At 33.5% G+C, this 14243-nt stretch overlaps 1 protein-coding gene across 1 annotated transcript in view; it reads right to left on the reverse strand.

Moving 5' to 3' along the window:
- Nucleotides 1-11297: 11297 nt before the first annotated feature.
- The window catches only part of LOC113499182 (laccase-4-like), a 93478-nt gene continuing 90532 nt past the window's right edge, over nucleotides 11298-14243 (reverse strand). The window contains exons 10-11 of the mRNA XM_026879553.1: nucleotides 13974-14160; nucleotides 11298-13010 (exon numbers count right to left, since the gene is read on the reverse strand). Coding sequence (XP_026735354.1) covers nucleotides 12268-13010; nucleotides 13974-14160 — 930 coding nt within the window. The 3' untranslated portion in view covers nucleotides 11298-12267. The remainder of the gene's footprint in view (nucleotides 13011-13973; nucleotides 14161-14243) is intronic.

Genomic DNA, 14243 nt, shown 5'->3' on the forward strand with positions numbered 1-14243 from the left:
AAATTCTCTCGACGCACTTATGTGGGAAACATTCGTTGAATGCTGAAAATATATTGTTTTGTGGCTCTTGTTCTTTGGTATTTGTATTTTGGATAAAAGTATGAAATGAACAATGATTTTTGTGCATATCTTTATGATGAACTCTTTAAGGGTCGTACTATACGTAGAAAGAAGAAAATAATACTTAGGCATTATTGATGGAATCAAAATTCGTAGATAAACAACAATTTGGCAATTTAATCTATTTCAAGTTAAGCTACGCTTGATACGGTCTGCTTTAGGACAATGAATTATTATTTTAAGAAGCATTAAATTATGCATATTTGAGCAGTGAGCATTTTTACAATGTATTTGTATATAGTGTATTGATTATGGTAATAGTAATACAATGGCAGTACTTCTTACAGCAGAAGTCTAGCCTATATTAGAACCTCTAGGTCTCCCAGATATATAGGCTTTTCAAGTGCTCGAAGAACACTTGCCTCTTGAAACACGATGTTTATTTTAGTTTTGGGAATTTTGTGTAGAAGTACACAAGCAAATGGCTTCTTGAAATAAAAACTTTTGATTTTGTTTTAATTTTCTACGTCGGTCGAAATCTTCGGAGATCTTTATTTCCATTCGTCAACATATTAATATTTATAGTAATACATGCTAAACTACTTTACCGTTTTCATTAAAAATTTGCACACCGTGTGCAATTTAATGCTTGCATACTTAATTTGTGTGTTTTTACAAGTACCATCAAATTTTACGCGGTATGAAGTTACAGTTAAAAATACTACCTAAGGATTTGGGGGAGGCCTTTGCCCAGCAGTGGGAACAGTGGGCTGGAGAAAAAAAAAGGCAAAACATCAATCACTACCCGTTCTGCCTGTCAGCTGTTTTAAAATCTGTAAATTATATTCTATTCTCAATATTCGGTCGACTAACGAGGACAATTAATTAAGATCTTATTTATTACTCCAAGCATAAGCTCAAGTGCCGCCTTGATGGTGGAAATTTATTACTACATTTTTTTTGAATGAGGGTTCCGTAGTCAATTTGTAATTAGATGCTCATTTTTTTTTCAAATTCCATGCGCCTTATTGGATTAGGCTAGATACGTAACCCTTATTTAGCTTATAAATATTATTAGTGCCTGAGGTAAAAAAAATATTGGCAGCGGGACTGTCCGAAAAGGTTACCGAGGCTCCGGTACACGAATGGCAAATAAAGGTACATGGGTATTTAGTCAGTAGAAGCCTGAACTCTCATCAAATGATTTGATGAGAGTCATTTGATGATTCCCTACTTGAAAAAAAAAGTAGGCAATTTGAGAAAAATCGTAAGAAATTTTAACTTTTATACATGTATATTATCGTTTATCTAAAATAATCGTCAAATGTCAGTTATTAAGTTAAGGTCAAGCTAGGCGCTTGTGACGTAAAGACTAAACTTAAAACTATATTTAAAAGTGACGTTACGAGAAAGTTCTATTCACTGTAATTTGACAATTCTAAATATTTTTATGAAACAAAAGAAATAAAACTTTTCCAACATTATAGATTAACCATAAGATGGATAAAAAAAATGGGATTTTCCATTCTATTTTTTCCAAAAACGACGGAACCATGATACACGAAACCTACTCGCAATAACTAAATATTTTCTTAAGTAAACAGATATTTGCGGAGGACGAACTTTACGAGACAGAATTGTTTTTTAATTCTCGAGCAGTTGATTTATTACACCATGCCGCGGAAAGTAAATTAAAATACTAAATGTGTTCACAAGAATGTCAGACATTTTGAAATCTTCTTGTATTTTTAGTTTTGCTAGAAAATACACTGAACTCGTATATAGTACGTTACAGCTAGTGTTTAATAAAGCTAAAAAATAATACAAAATTTCGAATCATCTTAAACATTTCTGTAAATCAATTAAGCATGTAAATAGGGGTACTGTTTATCATAATAGTGTGACGCCCCACTTCTGAACGAGAATGTGACACTGGGCTGTTAAATTCAAATATATTTCACAAAAGTACTTATTTCTAAATATTTAAGTATCTCAGAAATAAAGAATTATAAGTACAAACAGTGTTATGTAACTTCCAAGAATCATCATTGGCCTAGTCTTTTCCCAACTATGTTGTGGTCGGCTACCAGTCCAACCGGTTTCAGCTAAGTACCAGTGTTTTACAAGGTGCGAGTGCCTATCTGACCTCCTCAACCCAGTTACCTGGGCAACACGATACCCCTTGGTTAGACTGGCTGTCAGACTTTTTCAAGCTTCTGACAACCTGTAACGACTGTCAAAGATGTATGAATAACAGCCGGGACCCACAATTTTACGTGCCTTCCGAAACACGGAGGAACTCGTTATGACAAAGATGGTCACCCATCTACGGACCAACCGCGTCAAGCATAGCTTAACCTGTGATCGAATCACTTATGCGGTTATAGCTTAGCCACGAGCTCCTCCTAACTTCCAAGAATACGTAAATTAAAAGGAAAGAAAACTATTGGCTTACAAAGGTTACGTAAACATAAGCCAATTTAGACATTTAATTTCATCAAGTATCTGAATAATGTATCTATGTTTTTTATAGAAGATAGCTTAAAGGTATGGCCATTGGATTGAAAAGTCATAGAAACGAATCCAGGAATGCATCAATGTATATTATGTAACACTCCTCATTCTAGTCACAAACTAAGCAAAGCTTGTATTATGAGTACCAGACAACTGATAAACATACAATAATTATATTTGTTGATAAATACATAAGTAATATAATAAAATTGCACCCAAACCAAGATCAAATCATCGAACTCATCACATTTCGTCCGGGGCGCAAATCGAACCCACGATCTATGGTATAGGAGTCAGAGCAACTTACCCCTAGACCAACAAGCCTGTCTTTTGACATTATCACTTGCTTAAAACACCGAAGGAAAACATCGTGAGCAAATCAGCACATTTGAGAATTTTCAGGGTGTGTTAAACTATGTCATAGGCCCACTTCACGAAAAGTAGAAAATATACTTTCAAATTCACAAAACTAAATCTCAGATTTAATTTATAAAGTAAGCGTAAAATAGTTGTTTTATTTCTTAAGCAACAACCTACAAAGGACAGACAATGTTTATTAAATGAAAGTTTCTCAAATATTTCTGTTACAATTCAAAGTCTTCGGGAGCAAATATTTTCGCTACAAAAACTTTGGTCCTTTCATTCTGCAATCTGTTTTTCTAAGTAACTGTAGCTTGTGTACCTACAGTTGGAATAGAAAGTGATGTCGTGTTATTTATAGACATGTATTTTTTTAAACCAAATAATGATACAGCCTTTTTTCTTGGAATAATCAATTAGCCGCTTATCTATACTAATATAATAATATAATCTATACTCTATACTAATATATAAAGCTGAAGAGTTTGTTTGTTTGTTTGAACGCGCTAATCTCAGGAACTACTGGTCCCAATTGATTTTTTTTTTTGTGTTGAATAGAACATTCATCGAGGAAGGCTTTAGGCTATAAATCATCACGCTGCGACTAAAAGGAACGAAGATACAATGGAAAATGTGAAAAAAACAGGGCAGGTATAAATCATAACTTATATCTTCTACCCACGGGGACGAAGTCGCAGGCAACGGCTAGTTGCTGATAAAGCCAAGTGCGCAATAAAATTTTAATCGAAAACTTCATCGGTTTTTTTAATTGCCTTTCAGTAATAATGTATGCTGTATATATCTTATTCAGGCAAAAAGTACCTAACCATTTATTTTTGTAAACAACTCACTTTTTCAATTTTTGTGTAGCGAGGAGCCAGACGTCTGGGTCTAGACCAAGCATTGGTGGTTCACAAAAATACTAATTGTAAACTGCAGATCGAACTTGCGACACGTCGCTCTCGACTATAGATTCAATCAGTCAATAATAATATTTATATTGAATGGCATTGTCAACTTAACAGTCAGTATCTAAGTACTGTAGTACGACTATATGTAGTGAAAAACATTTGTAAATTTCCACATGTACAAAGACGGTAAAACGCGTATGATTGCTCATGAAAATCTCCCCGTACAAGCACAATTTCGATCGCAATCAAAATCTATGATCACGCACACGATCGAGCGGATCGCGATTGACACCAAGCGTGAACTGGTTATTAATGGGAAAATATTATAAAAACAAAATTAAAATCACATTACTATTATGTTACACCAAACAATAAGCCTTTAATGAGTAAATGGCGAGGTTTGTAATTAACCCTTTATGCTTTGGTTGTGGTCAATGTGACCGCAGCCGATTCTCGGATCTAAATTTTACGTGGAATCGATTTGCGTGGGTGGGTTTCAATCAATTCAACAAACCACAAATAAACAATAGGTTATAATCACGTTCGTTTAAAAGTGTTACGAATAAAACTGACTGGTATATGAACTGTCTGTACCATAGCCGAGTGGTTGAGGTCAACCATCTCCTCAGATCCATGTTTCTTCACTTTATTTTATAAAACCTCAGTCTGTCAATTTATCTAAAATGATAAGTAAAAAACTCGCGGTTTAAAAAGAATATATATCTATACTTCTGAAGAAAAAAAAACTCCATTGACGTAACAGACATATGCGAAAGCAAAGATTGTAGATAGTGCTAACATACGCCATTTTTCTCCCAACCCGCCCTACCAACCGACATCGTTCTAGTATATTTATTGGACCTTTCTTTCTGTGACTTGATTTAGGCCCACCCTGTTATCTTAATTGGCAAAGTTCCCGAGAGATCTGATTCCTTTCTGATCTGTTTCACGCTGTTTTTGTAGTATTTTCTGTCGTGATTTGGAATAAAATAAGCCCCGTTATGTACGTTACGAAAAAGAGCGAATTTTATTGATTTAGTCCTTAATGGCACTCAATTAAGGCTGAATTAAAATTGATACTGTAAAAAGGAAGTTTTCCAAGATTTAATTTAATAATAAATTTATAATATTACCGTTAAGATAAAATTTAACAAAGACTCGTTCATTATCAAACTTCGCTGATTCATCAATTAATAATATCCACGAAGATACTAAATCAGGTTCACAGAAATGCAATTAAACCACATTCAATAATGAATTTGATTAAGTTCAGTGGAAATCCAATATTACATTGATGATCGGATTATATGGAACATCGCAACACTTTTACCGTGAATTGAAATTGTTGCGTATTTATTACAGCAGTCAATGAGTGTTTAACCGTAAATCACATATAGAGACGTACGCGTATGTTTTACATAAACGCATGTATCTGACAGCGTCTTATGGCTTGTGAAAGTAGACTTCAAATAACAAAAAGATAATTTTATCAAAATACAAGAAGGTAAAACCTTTGAAAGGACTGATTTACTTACAGGAATGGTAAAATAAGAGCTATACCTAAAGAGGAATAAAACCGGGGTTGAGTCCTCGAAACCTAACAAAACCTCATGGTTTTGTTCAAGAGTATCTATACATATAATAAAATTGTAGTAAAGTGAAAACTGTACATTGAATATTTAAAAAAAAGAATAATTGGAGGGTGGTCTACGAACGATTCCGATGCCGAAAATATGATTTTTAGAATTTTTGTCTGTTTGTCTGTTTGTCTGTTTGTCTGTATGTATGTCCGGAAAGATCTCGGAAAGTACTGAATAGATTTGATTCATATTTTCAGAGAATATCAACAAGAGGTCCGGTCAACATACTTTTTACTTATTATCTCGCTTTTCATTACAGGGGGTGAGCAGGAGCCTTTTATATCTATACACAAATATCAAATTATCTCATAAACTACTGAATATATTTCGTTCAAATTTTGCATGAACCTTATCGTACACATGATACAACAAATATACAAAAACCATAACGCTACTATGCAGGGGGCTTGAGCAGTAAAGTTTTAAATTTTTGGACTCACCCGTAACATCGTGTAATACAATTATGAAGTGTATTTTCACCCCATTGAGTAGTAGGCAGCACGGTCATCAATTTACTCAAAAAACATCACGCTATTTATCTTAAGACTTTTGGCAGAGCAAAAATATATTTTTTCGAAAGTAAATCTTTTTCACAAAATCAGTCATTTTATTCTCTTTCAAGTCTAATCTCTAGCGCGACAATAATTAAAATAATAGAAAAATAAACTATTAATACTTTTATTATTATTATTTTGATGCAAATGTTACTTCGTAATCGGTACATTCTTGAAACAAAGGAACTTAAATTATTTTTATTTTTATTGGTGTACTAAAATTACTCAAGTTCAAATGTGGAATGCCGTAATATGATTTTGTGTTTATTTACGATAGGTGTATACCTATGTTTTTAGCTCGGTAATGTTGGCGATGCTACTTCAAGATAAAAGAATTCGTAGTGACACTCAACCCAAAGTTGCATGTAATTCACATTGATCTCATGTATAATTATGCATAACAATAAATTACTGAACGACACAGTTAATTATATTGCCTTGGTTCATCTGTAACAACTAGCAACAAAAATATAAACTTTCAAACAAAAAAAGCCATTCAAACAATGAAATAATGTTTTCTTAAATTTGCAACATTACATAGGCCAAAAGTATTTCGGATAGAAAAGCCCAGAAAACTTGCATAGAAACTGCATAATAGGTATGCAATGGGAAAGATCTATAAGACCAAAGCTATCAATTAATAAGAGCGTACGCTAGATGGTATTTGACATTACGTATCTATTGATAGAACAATGTCTACTGATACCTGGAATTTTTCAATATTTTAACGATTTGATTGGTCTACATCCGCCATTACAGAGACCGTACACGTGGCCCTTCCAAAAATTCCTGTAACAATTTATTGTAATCTCTACTTATTTAAAATTTTCCTTCCGTACCCTTTTAAAAACAGGGGAAGGAACAAGACTGAATGAATTTCTGAGATCCCAAAGCTAAGCCGACGAGGATTAGGAACATATTTTTTACATCCGTCACACAATGTCTGGAACATTCATTTTGGCTGTCGGTATCGACAGCGTAACCTCATAACCAACCTCATGTAGTCTTTATTTAAGTTCCATTTATGCAGCCCTACTGCATGACGGTATTTTACTTCAATGATCTTCAGATAGGTTAACGAATAAAATACGTTATTTTTCTTTGTAAATTGGTACAGTAAATAGAACTCATGCACATGAAGTCACTTTTATGTTCATATTTTACTTTGTTGTAACATCAGAAATAACACACATCCTATAGGTACTATAGATTTTTATCATTGTCAATTTCAAAAAAGGGGTGCCTGATTTTTTTTTTTTATTATCACGCTGTTTATTTATCGGCAATTTAAAGGCAAATCATGATCAAAACAAGATAACACGTTTACCAACTTTTTTATTTTGGAAATATTCCAAATATACTCAATACTGTACTCAATACTGTACAAATGTTTGTAAGGAAGACCAGTTAGATCAGTTATATTAAGAGGACAATCAAACATAACGTGTTTCTGGAAACCGTTTATCTGGGCGCAATTTTGCAAAATCTTATATCTTATACACGACACTATGTAACATCCACAGTTACCGAGCCCGACTCTCACTTCACCAGCTCCGTCCACAATATATACCATAATTTGACATCTTATTTATATCGTCAGAAAACATCGTGTGTGGAAATAACAACTAGCTGGCTATCACTGTTCCTGAGAAACAACCAGGTGACAGACAGACGAACGGACACCGTGGCCTCAGGAATATGGTTCTGATTTACCTCTTTGGTTACAGTACAATAATCATTTTATGATACCTCATAATCACTATCATAATCCGTCTAACAATTTCAGGTGTAGGCCGGCCAAAGAACAGACGTGCTCGAAAATCATAACCCACCCAATTAGAAAATGGAAACCCTCGAAAGTAAAACATTTTTAGCAGAAGTGCTAAGACTGAGTTATACCTTCTGTTATTTTTTCATACTTGCACCCCCATTTTAAACGGCTCGATTTGTCAAACATGTCTTAACGAACACTCGCACATAATTCACGTTTAAATTAAAATTGTACAATTCGTTCGGAAGCTTTGATGTCACAGACAGACAGGCAGGTAGGCAGATATGTCAAAGTTATAAGTTGGTTTTTGGGATTAAATAAGAAAAAGTCATTAAAACAACTGTGAAATATTTGATACCAGGATAGTATCGTAAATGATGAAATGTGTTTGATTCAAACATTTGATAGTCTTTGGGCCGCTCAAGATTCATTATAATTTAGAAAAAAAGCAAGCTTAAAATGTAAAAAAAGTGTTTCATTTCAATATTGTATTACATTTTTGCGATGATCGTTATTATTAAACTTCATAGTTTTTCACATCTTGAAAATCACGCAGACGAAGTCGCGGGCAACAGCTAGTCCATAATAAAAACAATTGATCTTCTATAGTATTTATCAAAATCAAAAAGTTTCTATTTCAAATAGGCCGTTTCTCAGGCACTTTTAAAACGTTACATTACTGACTTTAGTTACACGGTTCCAAAGTGTCATTCTTATGGAGAAGAACCGGCAAGAAACTCCATAAGTTACTCTTTTCAAAATAAAATATTACAGTAGCATTTTACATTATAATGAATGTCTGTAACGATTGTATCTTGATGCGCGTGCAATATGAGGTTGGCAAACAAAATGAAAGCTGAATTAGCACTGTACACATCACTATTATATTTACAAGGGTTAGCCACACATGGCGCCGTACGCACGCAAAGATGAGTTAAATTGACTGTACTAACATAAATACCAAAAATACAACTTCTTACCAATAACAATATACCCACAATGTTAGTCATCATACTCCTCCGAAACGGCTGGAGCAATTTTTAAGTAATTAGCATAATTATTTATACATGACAAAATCTTTGAATAGGCTATTAATTTTTAATCGTAGGTAATAGGTGTTTTCTACACCAAAACATCGATAAAAATAATTTATCTGGCAGGGCAACGTGTGCAGAGTCATCAATAATATAAAACACTTAATTAGTGGTGTACCAATCATTAAATCAAGCACTTCGACCTCCGAATGGGATAGTACGGACGTCCGCTGGCATCTGTTATAAGTGGTCTGTAGTAATAATAATAGGTAGTAATGGAAGGATTGTCCTCGATACCATAATATGTATTGATAATTTGGTTTTAAAAGTGTAAATTATGTTATTTTTGCCCGTATTTTACATATATGTATATTATAACACATATATTATATAATAGTAGGAAGGTGCCAAAGGTGTCTAAGGGACGTAAAGTGTTATATCTTCCGAAATATATATCGTTTTGCAGAATGACTTATTGATTATGACGATTCTCTATTTATTTACAAATGAATCAAATCAGCCTATTTAGGTCTACTGCTGGGCATACGCCTCCCCCAAGTTGCGCCACAACACCCTGTCCTCCATCTTCCACAACCACTCCTAGCCATCCATTCATATTTATGCAATAACGATATTCTTTGCAAGTTACAAAATATTCTTACCGTTAATTAATGTCACTGCAGAAGGACGAAAAAACTTGACTTAGTTTACATAAGAAATAATTCACATTGAAAGTGTATTACGTAAAAGTAAATTGCCATAGTTTTCTTACATCATCTTTCGCCAAATTCCAAGAGATTACTCCACAAATTTCTTTCATAATACTTATTTACATGAGTATAGAAAAAGTTATAATGATGTGAGAGAATTTATCCTTCTCAACATTCCAACAAGTCTGAAAAGCTATCTGGAATCCATGTTTCATTATTTCGCAACAAATATTTAGTTTGAATGGAATTTTATGATTATCGTGATATGAATAACGCTATTGTAGAAATAATAAAAATTAAGAATTTTTTAGAATTTATTAGTATTGAAAGATTACGAACAAGTTTAACACGTTCAAAACCCATTTCATTTTAATGTAACTCTTCTCAAGGTATTTCCATTCTGTCCTCGTTTGACAAAATTTAGTCAAAATTTGTAAATGTTCACACATTTGGGAGAAAACAGGCAAAAAAGAACCCAGTTTATAAGGGAGACACCTTGAAACGTGTCTCTTTAATAAAGTGAAATTTTGACACTCCTTAAAAATGATAAAAAATTACGAAACGTTTCTATTAGTAAATTTATATCTCAAACCTAGTAAAAACGCAACCCTGTTTTATTCAAATACTTTGAATTTTAAATAGGACTAACCTGCCAGACATGTCCGTCATTGCAACTCCTGTAAGCCAGGATTTACAATTAAACCAACGAAAACCATCGAAACAATTAAGTTCGGTGTGTCCCAGAGGGAACAATAGCTTGGAACCTAAAATGTTCTTTGATTGTTACAATCATAAGCCTTCATAAGTACCTATAGCACCAAAATACCTAGGTACTACTCATATTTAATTAATAATTTCGCACACGACCTATCAGGTCAGACCCTAACGATTTGACAGAGGACTCCTGACCTCCGAAAGCTTTATTAAATACCAAAAATTATGAGTTCGGAGAATTACATTGTGAGGCGAAAAATGAGGAATTTCTCTATTGTTCACCAACGGCCATTGTCCTAGATTAAATTGGGAGTGAATCAGATTCAAATTAAATATTCGTTCTGATTTTTAACTCAGATAATTTACACGTTTTGTTTAATACAAAAATATTGAGTGGGAAATAATTCATTATGGTCATATAAATTGCGGTTTAATAAAATTGTTTTGGTAAAATATTCATACAATATTAAACAGCATAAACAATAGGCTGCTGATTGTATTTAAATTATAAATAGATAGCCTATTTTTTTTTGTTAACAAGGCTTTTTATCCTCTTTTCTTGGAGTTTTCACAGACACTCAAGTCACTTGCTCAAAGACAAACATTTGTGGATCACAGAAACGTCGCACCTAGTGGGTTCGCTGTAGTGTCTTCATACACTCGGCTATCCATATCGTCTTAACCTTTTCGTGAATACCAGTTGGTGTAAAAAGAAGACAACACAAATTAGATTATATAAAAATGCCATAAATAAAACAATATTTGATGCAGTTGGTAAGTGTACTTATTTCCATTAAAAATAATCTATATTTAAATTACATTATTATTATGAAACTAAATAATATCACATATCATCAACGCGTATAACAAACCTAAACATTTTCATAAAATGTTCAACACTATTTTGGTCGATTCGTTTAAAACCAATCACAAACTTATAATATAATCTCCAGTTGTAAGTATTAATATTGGCGATGAAGCTCTCGATTACAATGGTGAACAATAAGTACTAGTCGATACAGGTAAACAGTGGGCCTACTCCCGTTCGAATCGAGTTTTGGTTCAAGTGAATCGAGATCGAGTTGATATTCTTGATCGTGACGCAAGTGTTAATAGAGACGATGACATTTTATTTCATCGTCCGGCGATAGAGTTTACTGAAAAATTATGGATTCTCTGTGCCTATCAAACATAAACTACAATGAATGGAAATGACGCGGAAATTCACAAGCCACCTCTCCGAAACTTTAAAAATAATATCGGGCGGACTAAATTAACTTTTTATACTCAGTCATCATCCCTATTGGAGCAGTATCACAATATGAAATCAAACTCGATCGATATCTAACGACGGTGATAACACTGATCGCCATTAAATTTTTGCTTATTTCGGTAATACCATTTCAGGACCGAATAGAAAACCAAACAAACACGTTTTGGGAGTATGCAATCTGATTACACCTTAGAAATAACACAGGCAAGATGACACAGAAGGAAATATCATTTATGATAACTAAAAAGATAAATATAACAAAGAACAAATGCTTAAAATAAATTATCAGACATGGCAAGTCAAAAACGGGTTAGAACTTATAGCTAAAATGACAATGAATCGTTTAAAATTCAACATTCTTATTGCCGCACTTTTCGTTGTAATGCCTATTATTATTTTTGATACATGTTAGAAATTAGATTATAATTTTCAAATATTAGGCAAGATAAAATCGCAATTTTATAACTATGTACTACGAATCACGACCTTAGTTTTGTCGCAGCTACGCTATATTTGAAAGAATATCAGGTTAAAGCCATTTTAAATTATTTGTATACAAATTGTATGCTGTCGAAGGCAATCTCAAGAAAACTTACATTTACAAGAAATAAATAAAATTTAAGTAAGTACATATTCGAAAGCTGATCATCAGCTTAAAATATTCGCATGAAATAGTAATAGTACTATTAACATCAACAATCTAGATTAACTATTCTAAAATTGTAACTACGATCGCAAATTTAGTGTTAATAACAATATACTAAAAACTATCGCCAAGTCCGAAGCATATATACTAGTGCTTGCTGATGTGCTGTTGTTTATGAAGACAACAGGCCACCAATGCGATATGGAAATCGAGTCAGTGGTCTTTGATTTCTCGGTAGTTGCGTGTTCCAACATGTTATCAGGCAAATAGCTACCACAGGTTGGGAAATCTCGTGGTATAGGGGCCATATCTTTATGTTCCCCTACTTTGAATACCAACGCCATACCAATTTCGACGTGGAATTCTATGTGGCAATGGAAAAGCCAATATCCAGGATTGTCGGCCTTAAATCTGATGACTGTATAACCTCCATCCGGTACAGTAACAGTGTCCTTAATGGGGGCATTCTTCAAATTACGTTTCAATAGACCAGCTTTGTCATATGCTTTGATTTCGTCAACTGTTATTTCTTTAGCTAGTCTCCTGAGACCAACAACTCTGAAGGAATGGCCGTGTAGATGGAAGGGATGGTTCGCGTCAAACGTTACTCCTTCATCAACTATGATTAGTTCCACTACAGAGTTTAGTTTTACAGATAACACGTGGGAGCATTCGCAGTAGCCCTCGGTACATGATTCCTCGATGCTTGATGCATTGCAGAAGTTGTCAGCTGAAGGTCGGGCTGTGAGTAAGGGGCTTGAAGGCAGCTTCATACTGATGTGGTTGAGTTGAGGTGTGTATAGACGATTTTGCTTTTCCGGAACTGTAAAATAAAAAATAACAAGTGGTAACAGCGGCCTCAAAAGTCAAGACTTTCGAATCCTTTACGAAAATGGGCATGAAAACTTTATTAACCTAGATGGAAAATGAATTTCAAGTTGCTCCAACTTTTTCAACATTTGATTTCAGTTTTACATGAAAAGAAAATTATTATGGCGAAGGTAAAATTTGTAATTATTCTTCCATTTTCTAAGTTCATGAACTAAATACGTCATTAACTTTGCACGACATCCAATGAATGCCCTTAATTAGGAACACCTTTATTTATTTGATGAATTGCAAAATTTGTTACGGACTCGTTATTCTCTTAATTGCGACTTTCTCATTTAATAATTACATCAATCATGTTTTATGAAAATTCGCAATGGATAAAATTCTTATTATCACAGCTAAGACGCAGTTTGGGATCAAACTTCGTTAACTGTTTAATGAAATTTGATATTCGACGTATTTGTTTTAATCATTTACATAATTTTAAAATGAATAATTTACAATATTTTCAAATTATTTTTCTTGGCAAGATTATTTTATTTGAGATGTTCTCGCATAACCAATTTAAGATCAACTAGAATCAATTATTTTTATTAAATACCTAAAGGTCTAGAAAAAAGTGAATCTATAAAAATATGAGCCAGAAAAATATTGCTCAATTTCAGCCATTTCAGTAGGATTAAAAAAATAAAAACTTTAAATACAAAGTATTTTCTCTTTAGTAGATTTTATACTGTTGTTGCCATAATGCCCATCAAATATGAGACAGCAATAAAAATACGACTTAAATTAAGCAAGATACCATTCTTTAAATATGTATAAAAATCTACTGTACGCGGTTACGACAATGATCTCCTTAAAGGCTGGACCGATTGAAATATTTTTTTCCGGATTTGTTCTGGATGCGCTCTGGATAAGAATTGTATCAGCTAGTTTTATCAAATTCTCATCTCACCTTGGTAATATCCGTAGTAAGGTGACCTGTGGAAGTGGGAATTGTTCTTGGCGTAGAAGTCATACGCAACGTAGAACTGATAGTCCGCTACTTCCTTCAGGCTATCGTCATGACCTTCCAGTGACCTCATCTCAGCAACACTGATCGTTTCATCATCTTCTTCACCTTTGTTCAAGGCGTTCAGTTGCTGTAAGGAAAACGTCCGTTAATCATCAAATGCATATGTATTTTTGTATGGGTAACCACATTATAGAGAATATGTGATACTGT

Source organism: Trichoplusia ni, chromosome 12, assembly GCF_003590095.1.
Source record: "Trichoplusia ni isolate ovarian cell line Hi5 chromosome 12, tn1, whole genome shotgun sequence".
Lineage (NCBI taxonomy): Eukaryota > Metazoa > Arthropoda > Insecta > Lepidoptera > Noctuidae > Trichoplusia > Trichoplusia ni.